Source organism: Salvelinus namaycush, chromosome 14 (genome assembly GCF_016432855.1).
Source record: "Salvelinus namaycush isolate Seneca chromosome 14, SaNama_1.0, whole genome shotgun sequence".
NCBI classification, from domain to species: Eukaryota; Metazoa; Chordata; class Actinopteri; order Salmoniformes; family Salmonidae; genus Salvelinus; species Salvelinus namaycush.
In genome coordinates, this window is record NC_052320.1 from 15585241 (window position 1) to 15609109 (window position 23869).

At 44.2% G+C, this 23869-nt stretch overlaps 1 protein-coding gene across 1 annotated transcript in view; it reads left to right on the top strand.

The window, feature by feature from the left end:
• The first annotated feature begins 4040 nt into the window (after window positions 1-4040).
• LOC120059631 (disks large-associated protein 4-like) overlaps window positions 4041-23869 on the top strand; it is a 31842-nt gene continuing 12013 nt past the window's right edge. Inside the window, exons 1-5 of the mRNA XM_039008756.1 lie at window positions 4041-5246; window positions 5776-6014; window positions 7228-7393; window positions 9522-9738; window positions 11096-11125. Of these exons, the coding sequence (XP_038864684.1) occupies window positions 4041-5246; window positions 5776-6014; window positions 7228-7393; window positions 9522-9738; window positions 11096-11125 (1858 nt within the window). The remainder of the gene's footprint in view (window positions 5247-5775; window positions 6015-7227; window positions 7394-9521; window positions 9739-11095; window positions 11126-23869) is intronic.

A 23869-nucleotide genomic window follows, 5' to 3' on the forward strand; every position in this document is an offset into this window, starting at 1 on the left:
CTGGGGACAATAAAAGACCACTCTAAAATGTGCAGTTTTGTCACACAGCACAATACCACAGATGTCCTTCAAAATATCCCTCAATATACCCCTCAAAATTCCCCTGAAAAAGTCCTTCAAAATACCACTCAAAATATCTCTCAATACTGTATACCCCTCAAAATACCCCTCCATATACCCCTCAAAATAGCCCTCAAAATACCCTTCAAAATATCCCTCCATATACCCCTCAAAATACACCACATACCCCTCAAAATACCCCTCAAAATATCCCTCCATAAAACCCTCAAAATACCTCTCAAAATATCTCTCAAAATACCCCTCAAAATACCCCTCAAAATACCCCTCCATATAACCCTCAAAATACCCTTCAAGAAAGGCATAATAGGTCAAAATGTGTAGAATTGCAGGAAATGTTTTTAAAATGTAAACCCCCCCCCCCCCCCCCCAATATCTACACCAACATTTTGCCCTTGACTCAGTGTACATCTCTTTTACCATGGCAGGCAGGCCACAGCTCCCATGACACTAACGCTAAACCTGTGCTTCCCCATTGTGTGTGTGAACTGGTGACAGGCATTTACAACAGCCTGAGCCCAGGGGATCCTCCCTCTACTTGATAATAACTCTGAGCCTGTGGTCCAGGTTCCATAGACAAGTCAGGCTGACCCTGGGAACAAGGAATGCATGGATTCCTTTAAGCTGCAGCACTTCTCACCATCTCTCTATAGAGTGCTGTGTGTGTGGGTACGGGTGTCTATGTTTGTGTGTATTTGAGTACGTGTATGCATGTGTGTACGTGTATGTGTTAGTGTGCGTGTGGGCTCCTGTGCGTCCGTGTGTGTGTGTGTGTTTTGGCTTACGCAGATAAATTACAAAAGCCTATATTGCTGTAAAGCTTGCTGTATTTGTCACAGCGCTGCTCTGCTTCAGCTGAGACAGACTGAGATAAGTTGGAGCTCTCATACAGCAGATGGGGTGCACAAGGTTAGATAAAGGAAACAAACCCCAAACTAATGTTGTGGTAATGAAATGTGAGCGCTACATGCTCAACTCCGAGGCAGGATTTATTTCCAACTATGCTGTAGAGGGAGATGCTGAATGACCATGCAGTGTGTTCAACGATACAGTTATTACTCCTCTAGGAAGCAACTTGCATGGTAAGCAGTAGTCTCAAATAAATATGGGCTTTATAAAAATACTTTTTAATGTAATGTTTACAGAGCTTGAAGGAAGAACAGATTACTCTGAGCTACTAGGAAAACATGGCACCCTCCTGATTCCAAAAATCATTCCTAGGCTACCACTAGTTTTCTTGTGACCACATACAGTTCCATCATCAATTTCCCCAGCATGCTTTAGGCTTCCAGCTGCATGTAACCTGAGTCATTGTACCAGAGATAATTTTTTTGCCAGGCAGCGCTGTGATGTCAGAAGCATCAGGAAGAGAGAACCAACGAACACACTGAGAGACGTTTCTAGACTGACTAACCTTGCCAGCACTGCCTGTTGCTGTGGAAACCACTATCCGTGTTGACAGACAGGCCACATGGGACTTTAATTCCATGGCAGGACAATACGGCCCACATTCATCAGAGCTTTAGGACCCCCTGTCTCCTGTCTCAGAGAGGTGATGTCACAACAGCCATTCAGCAGAGAGAGAGAGAGGAGGCATCCAACCTGGTCTCAGAGCATTTCGTATTATTCTGTACGTAAATCCGACACACACCATTTAGTATGATATGTTAAGTTTCATATGGTATGTATTAATTTGTGGATGTCCATCACCCATTTCGTATGATATGTTACAAATTACAATTTGTATGATATGTTACGAATTTGCAGAACGTACAATATGTTACCAATTTGCCCAACATATGATATGTTTCAAATTCTAGCTAGTTGGCTAATGTTAGCTAGGCTAGGGGTTATCGTTAAGATTAGGGTAAAGTAAGGTTTATGGTTAAGGGAAAGGTTTGCTAAAAGGGTTAGGGTTAGCAAAAAATGTTAAGGTTAGGGTTAGGGGAAGGGTTAGCTAACATGCTAAGTAGTTGCAAAGTAGCTAAAAAGTAGTAAGTAGTTGAAAAGTTGCTAATTAGCTAAAATTGTCTGTGATGAGATTGAAACTCGCTACCTTTGGATTGCTAGACATTCTAGTTAGACACCTATTCATCCACCTCGACCAACCACCCTACTTTCATTTTTGCCTTTAGTAACAATCTGTCCTATGTAACCATACCAAACGTAACATGTCATACTAATTTCAGTGTCCTGGATTTAAATGTACTATGTTACGTTTAGTCTCTGAAACCAGGCTGAGCCATCATCTCTGCTTCACAATAATTCCTGATTCCCTGAGCACTCTACTATCACCTCTGTCTATGGTCAGGTTATGACAGCCAGGAGAGTTAACTGAGGTCAAGAATACAGAATATCACATCTGAGATTCCTCTCACATTGGATCCTCTCCAGTCCTTCCCATGAAAATATTTAAATGGGGGGAGACAACCCATGTCGGACTTCTGTAGATGTTTCCTTTATTCCCCATGTTAACCTCTGTGAACCTGAATCTGTTTCTCTCTGCAGTTCACCGTCTATTTGTACAGGGTGGTTGCGGCAGCATTCCTACGCACCAAACCCAGAACATATGGGCAGACAGAGTGGAAGACAGGGTTACACTCTCAGCAGTGACATGCACACACAGTTTATATTTGTATTGCTAAATAAGCTTAATAAAATCATAAAAATAAGTTAATCGCCTTTGAAGTTCAGTCAGACATTTCTTTAATAGGCAGTGGCCGTTAAAAGACTTACAAGCACAGATGGTAAATTTGAATTTCCCACTTGATGTAGTCTGCATTTAAAGATAGTCATGTAATTTTTATGAGCAGAGCATATACCGACCGGTATGTACTTAGAAATTCTCTGTCCTGAGCTCAGTTGGGACGCACTGATGTTTTCTAATCCCTGGCCTACCCTTTACTCCTGCATGCTGTTGGTTTGTTCTGTAGCTCCACCTGCTGGTTAGTTGGAGAACCATGCGGACATGGTGATGTGTGTGGGCTAGTGTCTAGGAGAAGATCAGAAAATCTGCTGGCAGAGGGCAACTCCTCTGTGTTTTACAGCGCATTTTGGTCTAGCTTTATCAAGAACATGGCTGAAGAAGTGCTGTGTGACACATAGCAAGAGCTTGGGACTATAAGGTTCTATCTGCATTTTTGTCCAAATGTAATTATTGACATAATCTTGTTCTGTTCAATGTTCTCTACCTATATAGTTCTCTAAATACCCCAATTCAAGTTGTTAAGTTTAAAAGAATACAAGATAAAAAAAATTGCTGACACAATTCAAACCAATGAGGGTTCGGAACTTTAGGTCCCACTATATTTGGATAGTCCAGATTGTGTACAGATGGTCATACTATCAACAAAGTATCCGCTGATAAGCAACTGACTAACTGTTGATAAGCAACTGCTTGCTAAGGTTACGGTTACGGTTAAGGTTAGGGTAAGGTTTAGAATAAGGGTTAGTGTAAAGGTTAACGTTAACGTTAGAGTAAGGGTTAAGTTGAGGGTTAGGGTTAGTAGATAGTTAGTTGAAATGTTACTGAACTTTAAAGCCAATTATCTCAGAATCATCTTTTTGCAGACAGAACCGTATAGTTCCAAGCTCTCAATATGTCTCTTAAGTTAGTGCTCCACTACAGTACTTAAAAGAGCTTAATGAGCTCCAACTCTAATGTGTTTATGAGCTTAAGTGGATTTGTAGAGCCTCGTACTATAAACACTTAAGGTTGTTCTTTACTGCTTGACTCCAGCATCATCACAGCAGAGGGGAAAGTGTAATGTATGAGTCGCACTCATACTGAGTCGTACTAGGAGTCGTATTCATACTGTAACCATCGCTTCCTCTTTCTTACACTATATATTCTAATAGATATCCTATTCCCCTCTGTTCCAGGATGAGCCCTCCAGGGCTGTAGACGCGCCCCAGCTGGAGACATGTTCTAAGAGCAGCAGCAGACCTGCACTGTGGCCACCATGAAAGGGTTAGGTGCCAATCGCAGCCGTCACCTGTCGGACTCCTGTGAGCCATCGGGGGGCCCCCAGAAGCCCCTGTACCCCTTGACCTCTGACCCCCATGGTCCCTTCCTCCTGAGCCCCACCATGAACCACTACGGCACCTTGGACCCCCACCAACTCCACCACTACCAGGCCTCCAACCCCCAACCCCTGCATCCGGAGTGCCTACTGCCCCTGAACCAGATGTCCAACAGCAGCACCTTCCCCCGCCTCCACATCACCTCCCAACCGGAACAGTCTGACTACTCCCAGGGCTGCATGGTCCCTGCCGGGGGCGGAGGTAGGCCTGGTGGCAGCCGGGTGGGCACCCTGTCCACCTCCATGTCAATGGGCATGGGCATGGGTCTCAGCGGGGCTCCCATGATCACAAGTGGATCAGCTACCATCTCTTCTGCGGCATCGGCCAAGATGAACCGGCTGCCATCTAACCTGCTAGACCAGCTGGAGAAGCACCTGCCCCTGCAGAGGGATGGCTTCAGTACCCTACAGTTCCACCGGGGCAGGGTGGCCAAGCAGCGCAGCGAGAGTCCCGGACGGATCCGCCACATCATGCACTCTGTCCAGAAGCTATTCAACAAGTCCCAGTCGCTGGAGGGCTCGGTGGTCAAGGGCAACATGAACAACACTACAGGGGGAGGTGAGGAGGGGACCAGGCAGACCTGCAGGAGTAAGAGTAAAGACAGGGCTAAGACTGAGACGCTGAAGCAGCGACCTAGCAGGCAAAATGCACTGGGGCTTTGGAGCTCAGACGATGCCCTGGATAGTGACACAACCACCAAAGTTGGCACTATCGCCGTGGGCTACCGTAACCCACTTAGCATGATGACGTTAGGCAGGGCAGTGTCTGACAGCCAGGCTCCTCCCAGGCACCTCCCACAGGGCTACAACACCATCTCTGCTCACACACTCAAGGCCTCCAAGAGCAGCAGCGACCTCAAGTACCTGGCCTGCCCGCAAGCAATGACAGGGACCAGGGGTGGGGAGCTGGTGGGAGGAGGAGGCAGAGAGAGCACCCTGGTGAAGCGAGGCTCCTGGTCCACACTGACCCTCAGCCAGGCCAGGCAGGTGCTCCAGAAGGGTTCAGCCACTGTCAACAGGACGTTGCTCAAATCCAAGTCGTGTCACCAGGACCTGACCTGTCAGTACCTCCAGGTAGGAGGCCCAGTGAGTATTATTCACATTAGGCACCAGCAGCCACAGCCACTAAATCTCAGAAATTAGGAGATTTGTTTTAAAACCTCATTCATTTGAATCCCTTTTAACTACTTCAGCAGCCTCGTGACATTTACGGTCTATAATCGCATTATTCAAATTCATTACAAATACACACACAATACATTCAAATGAAATGAAATGACACATTCAAGGTCTGTCACATTAAAGGTCCAATGCAGCCATTTTTATCTCAATATCAAACTATTTCTGGGTAACAATTAAGTGCCTTACTGGCCAAAACTCCATCCCACCAAAACAGGCTGATATTTCACTAAAAGGGCATTATCAGAATTTTCAGAATTTCACAGTATTATTCCAACCTCATAGTGTATAAATATATATAAAACACAGAAAAATCACGTTTTTGACTGCACTGGGTCTTTAAACTAGTTTAAAGTGGAGATGATAAAGTGGAGATGAAGGTGTGGTGGCTCAGTGAGTCACAGTGGGATGGTGTGTGGCCCCATACTGTCTGTAGGTTCCACTAGGGGACTGGAGTGCTACGCTGGGGGGCCGGGGCCGACCCAGGGGCCTTGAGATCCCCTGCCGGAGGATGCGTAGCGGCAGCTACGTCAAGGCCATGGGGGACGTGGACCAGGACAGCGAGGACTCAGAGGGAAGTCCTAAACCCTCGCCCAAAACAGCTGCCCGCCGCCAGAGCTACCTGAAGGCCACCCATCAGTCCCTGAGCGAGCATCAGCCTCCACCACCACACAAGTGAGAGAGCCAGATACAAGAGGAAATATGCATGTAGATCATACTGTAGTTAATACTGTTTAGATACTGTATGTTTCTGAAGAGGAGTTAATTTTCCTTAGCAATCTATGTCATGACAGAACAGATAACATGGGATGTCTGGGGGAACTTATTCTTATACAGAGGAGTAGCTACACACACCCTGCATGGAAACCTCTCTGCTCTGAGAGTGAATATAATATAACAGAATGAAATTAAAGTGGACACCGCAAATGGACAGCAGAGGGCAGCATCCTGACACTGCAGTTGAACATTTACTACACAATGTATGCAGGGTAAAAACTGCAGGCTGCAGCAGACCCCTGTTCAGGAGTAGATACAACTATATCAGTGTAACATGTTCTTATGGGCTGTTCAATTATAGAAAAAGGAAATCACCTACCAACAATAGGTAACCGTTTCCATTTGAGGTAAAAAATTTGAAATGTTTTGTCATGTTCCCCACCGCTCGCACCGGCAGGCCTCGCGGCTATGCACCCATGCTGGAGGATAATGGGGTACTGTGGTCTCCACTACAGAGTGCATGCTCAATGCAGCATTTGGCCAGGTCAGTGTCCTAGGGAGGGAGGCAGCACGGCCCTCCACTCACACATGCCCACCTCTGCTGCCACTTCTCTAACCAACCCAGTGCTTTGTCCTGTTCCCCTGCCCACACCCCATATATTACCAATTGCTCTGAGTGGTGTGTTAGTATCCCAGCTACAGCCACTCCTGTCACGTCTCTCATCATAAACCACTGATCCCCCATACAAACCCTTTCCACCCCCACCCTCTGCACCGGCACACACATTCCCACTAACAGGTGCCTCCTCGTCAGGCAACTCAGAACAATGGAAACAACCTCTCTGTCTCAGCAAATTCCATTGATGATCACAAAGCAAAAAAATAACTCAAATTCTCTCCCTTTTGTTTTGATGTTTACTGACGACTCAATGTTTCCTCTGTGCTGTCATTTTGATACCCAACTATTCTCTGCTCTGCTATCCTCTCATCTCGCTGGTATTTGATCTCACAAAATCACAAGAAATTTGGGGAAGTTCAAAGCATCCGCTGAAAATGGATGCGGTTCTCATCAAACCAAGATGTCCTGTATCCTCCCCACCCTTCATCCAGGTCTTTTCCTTATGGTTGAGGGGTTCTTAGGGCAAACTATTTCTCCCCTCTACCCCTGTAGTTGTCTCCCCTCCCTGAGAGAACTCTCCACCAATCGGAGCCTGGACAACCTGGACTGCCTGGTGAGCCCGTGTGAGCCCCCGATGGCCATGCGGCATTGGGACGATCGCAGAGACTACCACCAAGGCTATGCTACCCTGGGCAGGGCCATGATGAGCAGTGGTCAGGTATGTACTGTAAATGCACTCTCCCTATTCACTCATTACACTCTTTATCAGGGTCTCAAACAGGCCTGTCAGTGTGTGTAGGAATAGTACCCCCATACAACAAACACATCATAACAGTTTGACAGATACATGTAGGCATAATTAACTAATAAAAGTACTACTGTATTAAATGAATTATTCATAAAGAATGCCCTCAGACAGTGCAAAGACAAGCCTCAAGCCTGAAACAACAACCAGAAATGAGTGGGATGTTGACAGCCGAATCCTCTATTTCTGTGACTGCAGGCAGGGATAGAACATTTCAGATTATGTGTGAGACGCTGATTGGTTAAACATCCAGTAAGCCAGTAGAGACAAGAACAGGAATGATGCTTGAAAGTAATTTTCAGAAGTTAAGACTGGGACATGAGCCTCCTTCTAATCCTGAGGACATTCTGTTTTTATCAAAACCAGCAGACTCCTTTCAGATGGAACATCCGGAGCCACCTTTGCTCATGGAGTTAAAATGGCATAATATGACAGATGACAACAATGGAATTGCCCTCTTTACCTCACAGGAAGCTTTTTTTATTATGATATTTCAGTAAATGAATTTGGGAGATGACAGTAAAATCTGTTTTGGGACAAAAGCAAGTATTTTCTGAATGAACTGCAACGTTTTATCAGGATTGATATCTGATGGATTATGATGGCTGCCTTAGCAGGAGAAAAGGCTTCAAAGGATCTGCATTGTTGTACATGGAGGTAAATGCACATAAAATCAAATATAGGAAAGGTTGTAACACATCGATGCCTTTTCCTTCAAGTATTTTCACTGGGCATAAAAAGGAGTACAGACATGATCAGTTTACATGCTAAAATTATAGACCCGGAAAGATGGTTTCAAGATGGTAATAATCATTCCAAAACCATGATAAAAAGTATTGCAAGATTCAAACGGATCAAATAACGGATAAGCAGCAACCAAGGAATAGGCTCTTATTTGTAAAAATCATGGAATGGTGTGAAGTTTCATCATTTGATTTACATGAAGTTTCAGAATGGATTTTGAATACTGAGCATCCATGTTACATCCCCTTTCTTTCTTGGGGGACACAATGATGACCATGTGCCAACTCTGGCACCAGCCTCCTCCTCTCACACTGCAATGAAAAGCAGGATGAACAAACAGAGACTCCACCTGCTACCAACATCATTAAAACCTTGAACATCACAGCAGCCTGGCATAGAAGACTGGGGTATAATAAGCTATCGTTGTTCCTCCTTCTCCACTCTGGCACTGTTTGAACTGAAACAAGCCTTTATCCCAGGACGGACTGGTGAAGTTGACTCAGCTGGTCTGTCTCTACAATACCTTGTCCCTGTTCAACCTATCCCTGGCCCTGGGCTACATAGATGTACTATGATATATTCCTGCTGATGAATCTGCTGTTATGTGAACATGTCATGTTGTCAACGCCAGAGACTGGAAATGTCCTACACCAATAAACGTCTTGTAGATCATTAGCACCGCTGAACTGAGCAAAACCAGACACCACCATTACCACTACGACTATGATGTGGAGAGAGTGAACAGCTTGTAGTGGGAGGCTGCTGGTGCCTCAGTAGCAGTGATTGTATTAGCTCCTGGCATGAGGAGTAAAGTGAAATCTGACGCTGCTGGCTTATCATCACTGATTAAACATTCTGTGTGGTATTTCACATTAGATACAGTAGAGTGAGTACACTGATTATCAGGGGACACAAAGCTCAAACAGAATATTTAAATAATGAGATGTATTCAACAAGGTCACTGCAGATTTACTTTTTGATCAATTGATTTCATTAAGTAGAATCGTAAACGTGCATGATAACTCCTGTACCCATTTTCCTCTAGAGATAGTAAAAATGTCCATTATCAGTGCATGAGTTTCTTTGGTAAATCAAACAGTCCTTTTGATTGGGCTCTCGTGAGCTGAGACGAACAGTATCCTTCACACTCTCTGACCATACACCACCACCTTACTCCAGCAGCATGCCCCGTCACCCGAGACTGGCACTGCTTTCGCCTCACAGGCGGCGGAGATCTAGTGGTCGCCTAAGTCCCCGCCCCCGCCCCCAACTTGTCAACCTGCACGTGTCCTTTCAGGTGTGTGGGCAGGGCTGTGGGCGCTCGCTGTACTGCGAGGCGGAGTCCCAGGCGGTGGAGGCTCTGGACCTTCCCACGCCGACGTACTTCCGCTCCCGCAGCCACAGCTACCTGCGGGCCATCCAGGCTGGCTGCTCCCAGGATGAGGACACCGCCTCAGTGGACTCTGATTCACCTCCACCCACCACCACCGGCTGCACCCATATCTCCAGCACCAGTGAGTATACTGTACTGTTCAGTATGGGCGTGGGCTGGGCACTGGGGATTGGACAAACAAAGCTTTTATGCCTTTACTGTAGGACCTTATCATCCTTTTTAGGACCTTATCATCCTTTTTAGCACGATTCATGAATCATTTAGTATCTCCAAGTTAAGGACTATGATGTAAGATTCTCACATGCATTGATGTATTTTCAAATCCAGCAGGGAAAATGTATATGAAGGGTGTGAGGGACTGTACTTCTTACACTGTAAGGGGTATGAACTCAGTGGCGTGCGTGCGCGCGCACACACACACACACACACACACACACACACACACACACACACACACACACACACACACACACACACAGAGGGCAAGACAGATTTGGTCTCTGGCTGGTGGCACTGAATGGCCTACCAGCCCAGTGTGAAAGTAGACATTGTAGAGGGAGGTGATGCAGCAAGACTGGACTGGTGCCAGCTAATTCATCCATACCCATTACACAACAGTGAGCAGGGGGATATGCTGTCTGGTGATACATCATGGTGAGTTTGCACACCTGGGTCTCACACACACACAGTGCTGCGGATGTTTTCCATGTATGAGAAAAAAACTTCTCAAATATCAAGCCAGTTCACAGATGTGGGTGGTCTCAGATAGTGGTCTGTCCACTGCTGGAGGCTGTGAACCATTATGAATAGACCATTTTGAATATTCAAAAGTGTCAATCTGAACATTAGACCTGTAGTTCATTCAAATACATGTATAATTTGACAGATCGAAGTAACATGTTCCATTTCATCGAACAAATTTTGCACTCTTGCGCGTTTGTCTTTTCTTACAAGCACTGATTTCTGTTGATATCTGCTGAGGAACGTTTTACTTGCAAATCACTGCGGTCACGGCTAGAAGGTTTTGTTAAATTTAGACTTTGAATCAGATTCAGATGATACTTTTTGTAGCAGGTTAGGATACTTCACGCAGCAGGTTAGGATAATTACCATAGCAGGTTAGGGACATGGTTAGGAAAATGCTTAGGGTTAACTAAAATGCAGAACAATTCAACTTTTGACGTTAATTTGACAAAAGCTGGATCCCGTTTAGCCATGACCAATAACTGTTCTGAATACATCCAAAACGTAAATATAGAGGCGGGAACCTACACGACCAAGCCGGGGAAATCGTAGACACAAAAAACAGACACAGATATTATCCAATGGCCGTTAAGAAACCCGTGTCGTGGACCAAAAAGGCGGGGAAACGTGACGCCCTTTGTTGACTGGAGATTTAAACCAATCCTGTTCGTCTATGGTGAGATTGATGACCATCGACATCCAATGGCGTTGTAATGTGTGCCAGTCTGCAAAAGGTGGACTCCAATCCCTTACTTCAAGGGTGTGTCCCTTTTGATTCCTTTCTTCAAGGAACGTTGTGTGACCAGTTAGAATTAGCACAGTAGCGTATGCCTCTGTCTATTAAAACAACCTCGAATGAATGAATAGAAAATACGGATTTATTGACTCGCTTTTATCAAAGTAAGCTTAAATATTGCATAATGTACACGTGTCTGCACTGAGATTTGGATCGATTGGTATTGATCGTCGTTAGCGACGAACGCTAGCTTAATTAATAACTTCCCTGTCTAACGTGGATGAGAGGAATCGCCCTGCTTCTGGGATCCACGTACTGAAGGTAACGTTAGCTAGCGATGTTACACTAGGTTAGGGAGCTAAATCTCCACGACTCGTACAAACGCTTTCTTCATTCCACTGCTAGTATTCATTTTTTGTCGTGGTAATCAGTTAGCTATCGTTATTAGCAGGTGACAATTTGTAGCGAATAACGTTACACAATCAATCCAGCACCCGATAATGTCTTTGGTGTAGCTAATGTTAGCTAGATCAGGGTTTCCAAAACTCGGTCCTCACCTCATGCTGGTGCACATTTTATTTTTTATTTTTTTGCCGTAGCGCTAGACAGCTGATTCAAATAGCCAACTCATCACCAAGCTTTGATTATTTTAATCAGCTGTGTAGTGGTAGGGCAAAAACCCAAAGGTGCCCTCAGGACCGAGTTAGGGGAAACCCTGAGTTACGTTAGATAGCTAATGTTAGCGATACCTGACAGCACCCGCCTTGTTAACGAGCTAACGTTACTGTAGCTAGCTACCAGCACCCCATCATTGCAAGCAGAGTGGATAGTTAGTTGGCTAGTCGCGCAGTCAACCACAGGTTGAATCACCAAATTAGAAATGCAGCTAAAACTAGATAGGAACTGTCAGATAGCCATCGAACGTTATTTAGGTAACGTTAATGTTAGCTACCAACTAGCTACGTTAACATATTTGGTGAGTTTGGAGAGAGACGGGTAAACTTAAATTACTAGTTTCAGGTCAGACATTTTTACACCAGTCATTTTTCCAGCTTCGAACTCACCAAATTGTGACCATGATATTGATGATCATATGATCTAGCTAGTAATATCCAGCTAACGTTAGATCCCGTGGCTGCATCATCCAGTCAAGGTAGCTAAAAAGCTTGTTTAACCTACCATCTTGTTTATTCTGCAGTTTGTTTATCATAAGAGATATGTGTGGTTGCTAAGTAGTAAGACCTCACCCGTGCCACGGATCTACCTCCTTGCCAAATGTTTTAATGCATGTATTTGTTTGTTTTTATTGCTATGGTGAAAGAGAAGGTGGATAGTTGGAGATTTGTGAGCCAACCAGAAATGAATCAAGTATGTATTGTAAACTAGACTAATTCAAAACAAACTGTTATGGTTAGAAGTCGACCGATTATCATAATCGGTGACCTCTATTAGCAGGCAATATTAACTAAATATGCAGGTTTAAAAATATATACTTGTGTATTGATTTTAAGAAAGGTGTTGATGTTTATGGTTAGGTACACGTTGTGGTGCAACGACAGTGCTTTTTTCGCGAATGCGGTTGTTAAATCACCTGTTTGGCGAAGTAGGCTGTGATTCAATTATAAATTAATGCACCGCATCGATTATATGCAACGCAGGACAAGCTAGATAAACTAGTAATATCATCAACCATGTGTAGTTAACTAGTGATTATGTTAAGATTGGTTGTTTTTTATAAGATAAGTTTAATGCTAGCTAGCACCTTACCGTGGCTCCTTGCTGCACTCGCATAACAGGTAGTCTCCTCGTGGAGTGCAATGTAATCGGCCACAATCGGTGTCCAAAAATGCCGATTACCTAATTTGTTATGAAAACTTCAAATCGGCCATTCCGATTAATCGGTCGACGTCTAGTTATGGTGCATTTTCATGACTCTTCGTCAGATGTCACTATTTCAAGAGGAATCCCACGTCTCTCTTTTTTTTTTTAAAATAGCATTTTGTCTCTAAAGGCCATTTATTGTCTGGATTCTGAGTATACAATCAATAATTGAACAGCTTCCGGACAATGTGCTAATTTAAGTGCTTTGCAGTTAAACAGCTGGACCTTTTATGAGAGGCTTGAATCTGTGCTCTGTATACCAGGGACCATGGTAGCACCCCTGACTTTGTTTAGCTTGAAAGTTGTTGTAGGGCTGGGATCAGATGGCCAATCATTCATAGGCTTCAGATAACACATGGTCAGCACATGAATACACAGACATTGAGTCACATGCTCTGGCAATACACACAGGCTGGCTGTACACACACTCATTGATGAGGTCATTGGTGAGTCAGTGGGTGGAGTCACTATAGTTACATGACAATTTTCAAACAGACATTCTCAAGGGATGAGTAGTAAAATGACTGTGCTACAGAGAAATGAATAGAGAACAGTACAATGATGCAACCCCTCAGAGTCTGCAAGTCCTTGGTATTTGTTTTGGCAGAATCCTGTTGTATTCAAGTGACCAATCTGTAAGAATTGGGTCACAAGGAGGATCTCTTGCATCCATGGTGTCATAGTTCAATCTCAACAGCTCCACCTGTGTAATCTTGACAATGTAATACCGCTCATGTAGCTGGTCACGACACACACAGCCATACAAATGAGGGTCGCCCAATCCTACAGTATGTGTTGAACACAAGATTAAAAGGGGTTAGGGGAAGTGTGTTTGTGTGTTCTTGAGCAAAAGTGACATTCTGTCTGTTGTTGTAGAAGGATTTTCCTTGCTGTAGTAGTCTGGTAACACACCGCTCCAGTCCCACCCGAGCCCCTTCCTCTTGACACCTGACAGGACTGATTCCGGGTATTTACCTCAGCTAATTAGGCTTTCCACCAAGCTGGCACCAATCCCCACAGGGCACAGGGTGGTCTGGAAACTCCACAGGACGTCATTAGCGTTTTAATACCTTCCTGGAGTAACACCACTGTGACTGACTGGACGGACCACTTCAAGCAGCCCCCAACACTTGTGCTGTAAGAGAGTAGAACTAGTTTGTTCTAAACCTGTTTTTGTGGGGCGGGCAGATATTTTAAAGTATTTTTCCAGTTAAGTGATTTGACTGGTTACTTAGTTTGTGGACAGCTGTTTCCAGTCTTTGCATGGAGAGAGGCTGTAGCTTGTTGTTGCACTCATCATAAACTAGAATTACCATTGGTGTTTATATTCTAACCACTCTCTTTGTAAACCATTGCTGTATTGTGTGTTTTTTGTCTGTCTTCCTGTTGGTGTATTCTTGGGCTGCCCTGTCCAGTCTGCCTGCCTCTGTCTCTGAGTAGCACTACTCACCATTAGCCCTGTCCAGCCTGTCTACATTTTTGTTTCTCACCAGCCCTGTCTATCCCCTCTGGTCTTGGACCACCAGCCTAGTTCTCCAGCAGCCTGTCACCTTGCTACACAGTCACTATAATGCTGTTAATCTGGGGCTGATCCAACCCTTTGCCGTGTGCAGATTAGGAGCACTTAAACACTTGCAGGAGCACCTATTAAAAGTAGGGCTGTGACTGTCATGGAATTTTGGATGACTGATAAGGTCGGCCAAATGGGCATCGTTGTACCATTTAGAATAGAAAAAGAATCATTCAAATAATAATTTTAAAGGTGCACATTTTCTCTTCTCCTAACTGCATGTGCTGCTGAAGCAGAAGTCTCCTTTGCTACAATACCTTTCTTGGTTCAGCAAGGAGCAACATAGTGTCATCACGTTGTAGATAGGGCTGGGAATGGATGGGGACCTCACAATACAATATCACTATACTTAGGTGCTGATACAATAGGTATTGCAATTTTATATGTATTGCGATTTGATGTTTAGAAAAAAAAGTATGTGTACTCCTGCTTGTCTATCATCTCATCTCCTAAATCATGGGCATTACTATGAAGTTAGCCCCCCCCTTTGCTGCTATAACAGTCTACTCTTCTGGTAAGGCTTTCCACTAGATGTTGGAACATTGCTGTGGGGACTTGCTTTCATTCAGCCACGGTCATTTGTAAGGTCGGGCACTGATGTTGGGCGATTAGGCCTGGCTCGCAATCAGTGTTCCAATTCACCCCAAAGGTGTTCGATGGGGTTGAGGTCAGGACTCTGTGCAGGCCAGTCAAGTTCTTCCACACCGATCTTGACAAACCATTTCTGTATGAACCTCGCTTTGTGCACAGGGGCATTGTTATGCTGAAAAAGGAAAGGGCCTTCCCTGAACTGTTTTCTCAAAGTAGGAAGCACATAATCATCTAGCATGTCATTGTATGCTGTAGCGTTAAGATTTCCCTTCACTGGAGCTAAGGGGCCTAGCACGAACCATGAAAAACAGCCCCAGACCATTATACATCCTTCACCAAACTATACATTTGGCACTATGCATTGGGGCAGGTAGTGTTCTCCTGGCATCCGCCAAACCCAGATTCCTCAGAGACCTAATGACGCCGACGGACAGGGCTGCTGTACTTTTAGCTCTTAGGAAACTTTGCAGTATTTTGTTTTTATGTGTTATTTCTTTGTTATTACATACAGCCGGGAAGAACTTTTGGATATCAGTGCGGTGGTAACTCACCAGCATTACGACCAGGAATACGACTTTCCCGAATCGGATCCTTTGCTCGTACCCTCCAGGGAAATTTAACTGATTCCAGAGGCTGTTCCAAAACACTGCCTGCAGGAAAGAGGTACTTGGAGTGCACTTTGTCTGATTTAGGAGGCACACACACCACCCACCGCTTCTGAGTATATTACTCGCTAATGTTCAGTCTCTGGATAATAAAGTTGACGAGCTCAGGGCGACGATTTCCTTCCAGAGAGACATCAGGGGATTGTAAACATACTCTGTTTCACAGACACATGGCTCTCAGGGATATACTGTCTGAGTCCGTTCAGCCAGTTGGGTTCTCAGTTCATTGCGCAGACAGGAATAAATATCTCTCAGTGAAGGAGGAGGGCGGGTGTGTATGTTTCATGATTAACTACTCATGGTGTGATTGTGTTAACGTACAGGAACTCAAGTTATTTTGTTCACCTGACCTAGAATACCACAATCAAATGCCAACCGTATTACCTCCCAAGAGAATTTCTCTTCGGTTGTAGTTACAGCCATGTATATTCCTCCTCAAACCGATACCATGACAGCCCTCAAAGAACTTCACTGGACTTTATGCAAACTGGAAACCACATATCCTGAGGCCGCATTTATTGTAGCTAGGGATTTTAACAAAGCAAATTTGAGGAAAACGTTACCGAAGTTCTATCAACACATTGACTGTAGTACTTGCGCTGCTAAAACACTCGACCACAGCCACTCCAACTTCCGAGATGCCTACATGGCCCTCCAATGCCCTCCCTTCGGTAACTCTGATCACGACTCCATTTTGCTCCTCCCTTCCTATAGTAAGAAACTCAAACAGGAAGTACCCGTGCTAAGGACTATTCAACGCTGGTCTCAACAATTGTAATCCACGCTTCAAAATTGTTTTGATCACGCGGACTGGCATATGTTCCGGGGAGCCTCCGAGAACAACATAGACGAATGCACTGATACGATGACTGAGTTTATCAGGAAATGTTGTACCCACTATGACAATTAAAACCTACCCTAACCAGAAACCGTGGATACATGGCAGCATTCACACAAAACTGAAATTGCGAACCACCACATTTAACCATGGCAAGGTGACTGGGAATATGGCCGAATACAAACAGTGTAGTTATTCCCTCCTTAAGGAAATCAAACTTGCTAAACGTCAGTGTAGAGACAAAGTGGAGTCCCAATTCAACTGCTCAGACATGACATATGTGGCAGGGTCTACAGACAATCACGGACTACAAAGGGGAAACAAGCTACGCGAGGACACAGTCTTGCTTCCGGACAGGCTTAAACACCTTCGCCCAGGCTTAAACACCTTCGCCCAGGCTTAAACACAGTGCCACCCGCTGCTAATGACTGTGGGCTCTCCTTCTCCGTGGCCAACGTGAGTAAGTCATTTTAAACGTGTTAACCCCTGCAAGGCTGCTGGCCCAGACGGCATCCCTAGCCGCGTCTTCAGAGCATGCGCAGACCAGCTGGCTGGAGTGTTTACAGACATATTTAATCTCTCCCTATCCCAGTCTGTTGTCCCCAGATGCTTCAAGATGTCCACCATTGTTCCTGTACCCAAGAAAGTAAAGGTAACTTAACTAAATGACTATCACCCTGTAGCACTCACTTCTGTTATCGTGAAGTGCTTTGAGAGACTAGTCAAGGATCATATCAACTCTACCTTACTTGACTCCCTAGACCCACTTCAATTTGCTTACCGCCCAAATAGATCCACAGACGATGCCATCGCAATGCACACTGCCCTGTCCCATCTGGACATGTGGAATACCTATGTAAGAATGCCGTTACTTGACCATAGCTCAGCATTCAACACCATAGTACCCTCCAAACTCATCATTAAGCTCGAGGCACTGGGTCCCAACCCCGCCCTGTGCAACTGGGTCCTGGACTTTCTGAAGGGCTGCCCCCAGGTGGTGAAGGTAGGAAACAACATCACCACTTTGCTGATCCTCAACATTGGGGCCCCACAAGGATGCATGCTCAGCCCCCTCCTGTACTCCCCGTTGACCCACGCCTCCAACTCAATCATCAAGTTTGCAGACGACACAACAGTAGTAGGCCTGATTTAACAGGCAATGTCAAGACAGCCTACAGGTAGGAGGTGAGGGCCCTGGGAGTGTGGTGCCAGGAAAATAACCTCTCACCCAACTTCAACAAAACTGAGGAGCTCATCATGGACTTCCCCCTATCCACATCAACAGGACCACAGTGGAAAAGGTGGAAAGCTTCAAGTTCCTCGGTGTACACATCACTGACAAACTGAAATGGTTCACCCACACAGAAAGTGTGGTGAAGGCACAACAGCGCCTCTTCAACTTCAGGAGGCTGAAGAAATTTGGCTTGTCACCTAAAACCCTCACAAACTTTTAGAGATGCACAATTGAGAGCATCCTGTATCACCACCTGGTATGGCAACTGCACCACCCGCAACCGCAGGGCTCTCCAGAGGGTGGTGCAGTCTGCCCAAAGCATCCCCAGGGGCAAACTACCTGCCCTCCAGGACACCTACACCACCCGATGTCACAGGAAGGCCAAAAATATCATCAAGGACAACAACCACCCGAGCCACTGCCTGTTCACCCCACTATCATCCAGAAGGCGAGGTCAGTACAGGTGCATCAAAGCTGGGGCCAAGAGACTGAAAAACAGCTTCTATCTCAAGGCCATCAGACTGTTAAACAGCCTTCACTAGCACATTAGAGGCTGCTGCCCTATATACATAGACTTGCAATCACTGGCCACTTTTATAATGGAACGCTAGTCACTTTAATAATGTTTACATATTTTGCATGACTCATCCCGTATTTATATACTTATTTTATTATACTGTATCTTAGTCTATGCCGCTCTGATGTTGCCCGTCCAAATATTTATATATATTCTTAATTCCTTTACTTTAGATTGTGTGTATTGTTAGATACTACTGCACTGTTGGAGTTAGAAACACAATTTCGCTACACCCACAATAACATCTGCTAAACACGTGTATGTGACAAATAAAATTGGATTAGATTTGACTTCCAGATTGTGAAACGTGATTCATCACTCCAGAGAACACGTTTTCACACTCGAGCTGACGCTTGGCATTGCGCATGGTGATCTTAGGCTTGTGTGCGGCTGCTCGGCCATGAAACAAAACATTTCATGAAGCTCCCGACCAAAGTTATTGTGCTGACGTTGCTTCCAGTGGCAGTTTGAAACTCAAATCAGATGTTATTTGTCACATGCGCCGAATAAAACCGGTGTAGATCTTACTGCTTACTTACAAGCTCTTAACTTCTCTGGGATAGGTGGGACGGTAGCGTCCCACTTGGCCAAAATCCAGAAAAAATGTAGCGCGCCAAATTCAAATATTACTATAAAAATCAATATTTCATGAAATCACACATGAAAGACACCAAATTAAAGCTACACATGTTGTGAATCCAGCCAACATGTCTGATTTCAAAAAGGATTTACGGGGAAAGCACAACAAACAATTATGTTAGCTCAGTACATAGCCACAGAAAAAAACTGCCATTTTCCCAGCAAAAGATAGTCACAAAAGCGGAAATAGAGATAAAAATGAATCACTAACCTTTGATGATCTTCATCAGATGACACTCATTGGACATCATGTTACACAATACATTTATGTTTTGTTCGATAATGTGCATATTTATATCCACAAATCTCGGTTTACATTGGCGCCATGTTCAGAAATGCCTCCAAAATATCCGGAGTAATTGCAGAGAGCCACGTCAAATAACAGAAATACTCATCATAAACTTTGAAAGATACATGTTTTACACATAATTAAAGATACACTTGTTCTTAATGCAACCGCTGTGTCAGATTTTTTAAAAACTTTATGTAAAAAGCACAGCATGCAATAATCTGAGACGGCGCTCAGATTTAACAACATTTCTCCGCCATGTTGGAGTCAACAGAAATACGAAATTACATCATAAATATTCCCTTTGATTAAGTTCATCAGAATGCACTGCCAGGAATCCTAGTTCCACAATAAATCGTTGTTTTGTTCGGTAATGTCCATTACTTATGTCCAATTAGCTACTTTTGCTAGCATGTGTAGTACACGTGTCCAAACGCTCACGCAGATGCAGGCAAACGTCGGACGAGAACTTCAAAAAGTTATATTACAAGTCGAATAAACTGGTCAAACTTAGTAGTGAATCAATCTTCAGGATGTTATCATTTATAGCCAATAAGGTTCCAACCGGAGAATTCTTTTCAGTCTCTATAAGTAATGGAACGCATGGCAATATCATGAGGAAAGCGTGTGACCAAGAACTGGCAATCTGCCAGACCAATGACTGAAACACCTCCCATCCGGCCCCACATCACACTAGAGGCTTCATTCAGCATTCTACAGACTGTTGACATCTAGTGGAAGGCGTAGGAAGTGCAAACATATCCATATATTACAGGGTATTGAATATGCGATGACTTTAACATCGACCAGTCTCAGAATGTTCACTTCCTGTTTGGATTTTTTCTCAGGTTTTTGCCTGCCATATGAGTTCTGTTATACTCACAGACATCTTTCAAACAGTTTTAGAAACTCCAGAGTGTTTTCTATCCAATAGTAATAATAATATGCATATATTAGCATCTGGGACAGAGTAAGAGGCAGTTCACTATGGGCACGCAATTCATCCAAAAGTGAAAATGCTGCCCCCTATATCAAAGAAGTTAACCAACAATGCAGTTCAAGAAATAGAGTTAAGAAAAAGTAGTAACACAATAAAATAACAATAACGAAGTTATATACAAGGGGTACTGGTACCGAGTCAATGTGCAGGGGTACAGGTTAGTCGAGGTCATTTGTACATGTAGGTAGGGGTAAAGTGAGTATGTATAGATAATAAACAGCGAGTAGCAGCTTTGTAAAAACAAAGGGTGGGTGACAATGTAAATAGTCCGGGTGCTAGATATTTGATGCATTATTTCTAAGTGGAAAAAAGTGAATGAAAAACGAGTCGTCTCTTGTTGAATGACAATACTTTATTGAAGAATCCCTACTCTTTACCAATCACCGACCAAGGGGCGTAGACTTCGGCTTGCCTGGAGAAACATTTTTGTGTGGCCGAACAGCTGAAAAAAACCTTTTCCAAAGGCCAAAAAGAAGAAAAACAGCACAATGTCGTCGAATATGCACAAACTCTTCTGAAATGTTTAGGCTGGGAAGCATGCGGATGCTTTTAGTGCAGACAGGAAGAGATGCAGGAAGCAGCTCTGGAGTCATCAGACCAAGGTCCCATTCAGTGGGGTGCAACGGCATACAGGTTCAGAGAAAGAACATGCATGTTTCTTTTTTTCTATTTGCAGTGTTTAGAATTTATTGTGTCCTCCAGGTTGGGAAACAGCCAAATCAGCACCATGTCTCATCTGCCCACTGAGGTAAGTTTGCTTAATTAACACACATCTCAACTGGTAGGATGAGGGTTTCACAAAAATAAGACCAACAGTAATTAAACCATGTTAAATCCCACTGCAATCTCAGAGACTGATGTCCCAAGATGGCAGAGAACAGTGAACTTATTATTATTATTTTTTAAATCTATGGTTACGAACAGAGTGTGTATTACATTGACAAGATAGTGACTGGTCTAACAATGGATTTACATGTCCTCAGATGTAAGGCAGGTGGGAGGAGGCGAGATCAGGTGGGACCATTTTAGCCAATGTGAGAGCAGATACTCGTGTGAACAACAGGCCATCGAGAGGAATGGATAAAGGACTCATCTTTGTATCTGTGCTATTATAGCGTCTGTGACAACATGGGCAGTGCCATTGAGGCAATCTCCATTTTTAAAAGTAGTACATTTTCTTCATTGGCTGATTGCTCCCAACTCATAAGAATTCCCACCCAGTTGACTATTTTAAAATGGTGGAAGGCCTCATGGGCAACGTCCATGCTATAACAGGTTATATTCATGAGTCCTCAACGGGCACAACTCCGATAAAGTCATTTTTGGTTTTATTTGCCGAAAAGCCTTGTGCGTCCACCTATTGCGTTCGTAACAACCTAACCATTACAAAACTTCTATTCAACCAAATAAGCCTCACGTAGCAAATGACCAATTATACTGAACAAAAATATAAACGCAACATTCAACAATTTCACTGAGTTACTGGTCATATAAGGAAATCAGTCAATTCATTAGTCCCCAATCTATGGATTTTGCATGATTGGGCAGGTGCCCAGCCAATCAGAATATGTTTGGGGCTTATTGAAGACGCAAATACTCCTCAATTTCATCAGCTGTCCGGGTGGCTTCTTCTTTAAGAGGCTCCTCTGTCCTCCACTCGTTACCTGTATTAATGGCACCTGTTTGAACTTGTTATCAGTATAAAAGACACCTGTCCACAACCTCAAACAGTCACACTCCAAACTCCACTATGGCCAAGACCAAAGAGCTGTCAAAGGACACCAGAAACAAAATTGTAGACCTGCACTAGGCTGGGAAGACTGAATCTGCAATAGGTAAGCAGCTTGGTTTGAAGAAATCAACTGTGGGAGCAATTATTAGGAAATGGAAGACATACAAGACCACTGATAATCTCCCTCGATCTGGGGCTCCACGCAAGATCTCACCCCGTGGGGTCAAAATGATCACAAGAACGGTGAGCAAAAATCCCAGAACCACACGGGGGGACCTAGTGAATGACCTGCAGAGAGCTGGGACCAAAGTAACAAAGCCTACCATCAGTAACACACTACGCCGCCAGGGACTCAAATCCTGCAGTGCCAGACGTGTCCCCCTGCTTAAGCCAGTACATGTCCAGGCCCGTCTGAAGTTTGCTAGAGAGCATTTGGATGATCCAGAAGAAGATTGGGAGAATGTCAGATGAAACCAAAATATAACTTTTTGTAAAAACTCAACTCGTCGTGTTTGGAGGACAAAGAATGCTGAGTTGCATCCAAAGAACACCATACCTACTGTGAAGCATGGGGATGGAAACATCATGCTTTGGGGCTGTTTTTCTGCAAAGCGACCAGGACGACTGATCCGTGTAAAGGAAAGAATGAATGGGGCCATGTATCGTGAGATTTTGAGTGAAAACCTCCTTCCATCAGCAAGGGCATTGAAGATGAAACGTGGCTGGGTCTTTCAGCATGACAATGATCCCAAACACACCGCCCGGGCAACGGAGTGGCTTCGTAAGAAGCATTTCAAGGTCCTGGAGTGGCCTAGCCAGTCTCCAGATCTCAACCCAATAGAAAATCTTTGGAGGGAGTTGAAAGTCTGTGTTGCCCAGCAACAGCCCCAAAACATCACTGCTCTAGAGGAGATCTGCATGGAGGAATGGGCCAAAATACCAGCAACAGTGTGTGAAAACCTTGTGAAGACTTACAGAAAACGTTTGACCTCTGTCATTGCCAACAAAGGGTATATAACAAAGTATTGAGAAACTTTTGTTATTGACCAAATACTTATTTTCCACCATAATTTGCAAATAAATTCATTACAAATCCTACAATGTGATTTTCTGGATTTTTATTTCTCATTTTGTCTGTCATAGTTGAAGTGTACCTATGATGAAAATTACAGGCCTCTCATCTTTTTAAGTGGGAGAACTTGCACAATTGGTGGCTGACTAAATACTTTTTTGCCCCACTGTAGCTGATTGTAATTTGTGTTTATTTAATTTTTTTATTAGCGATTGATTGGCACGTTGGCTAATAGGACTGATGGTAAAGGTAGATTACCCACTCGGCGACGGATCCTTAAAAGGCACCTGGCTCTTCGTCAACGATACCGCCGTCTCTTTCTCCTGCGAATGGCGGGGATGAGGGCCTTGTCGGCCGTCTGAAGTAATTCCTTCCCGCCTGACTCGTTGAAGATAAAGTATTCCTCCAGTATGGGGTGAGTAATCGCTGTACTGATATCTAGAAACTATTTTCGGTCATAAAACACGCTGGCAGAAACATACTAACACAAAATAACTTATAAATAACGCGAAAAACATGCACAATATCACAGTTGGCTGCCGTTTTACGATCCCCGTAACCATCTCCTTTGGCACCATTCTTCAGTACATCATGGACTGCTCCCCATCAGTTATAATCAACAATAGACTGTAAAACGACTTTGTTTCTGATCAAAGTCCAGTTCTGTAATCCACTCATGCCTCA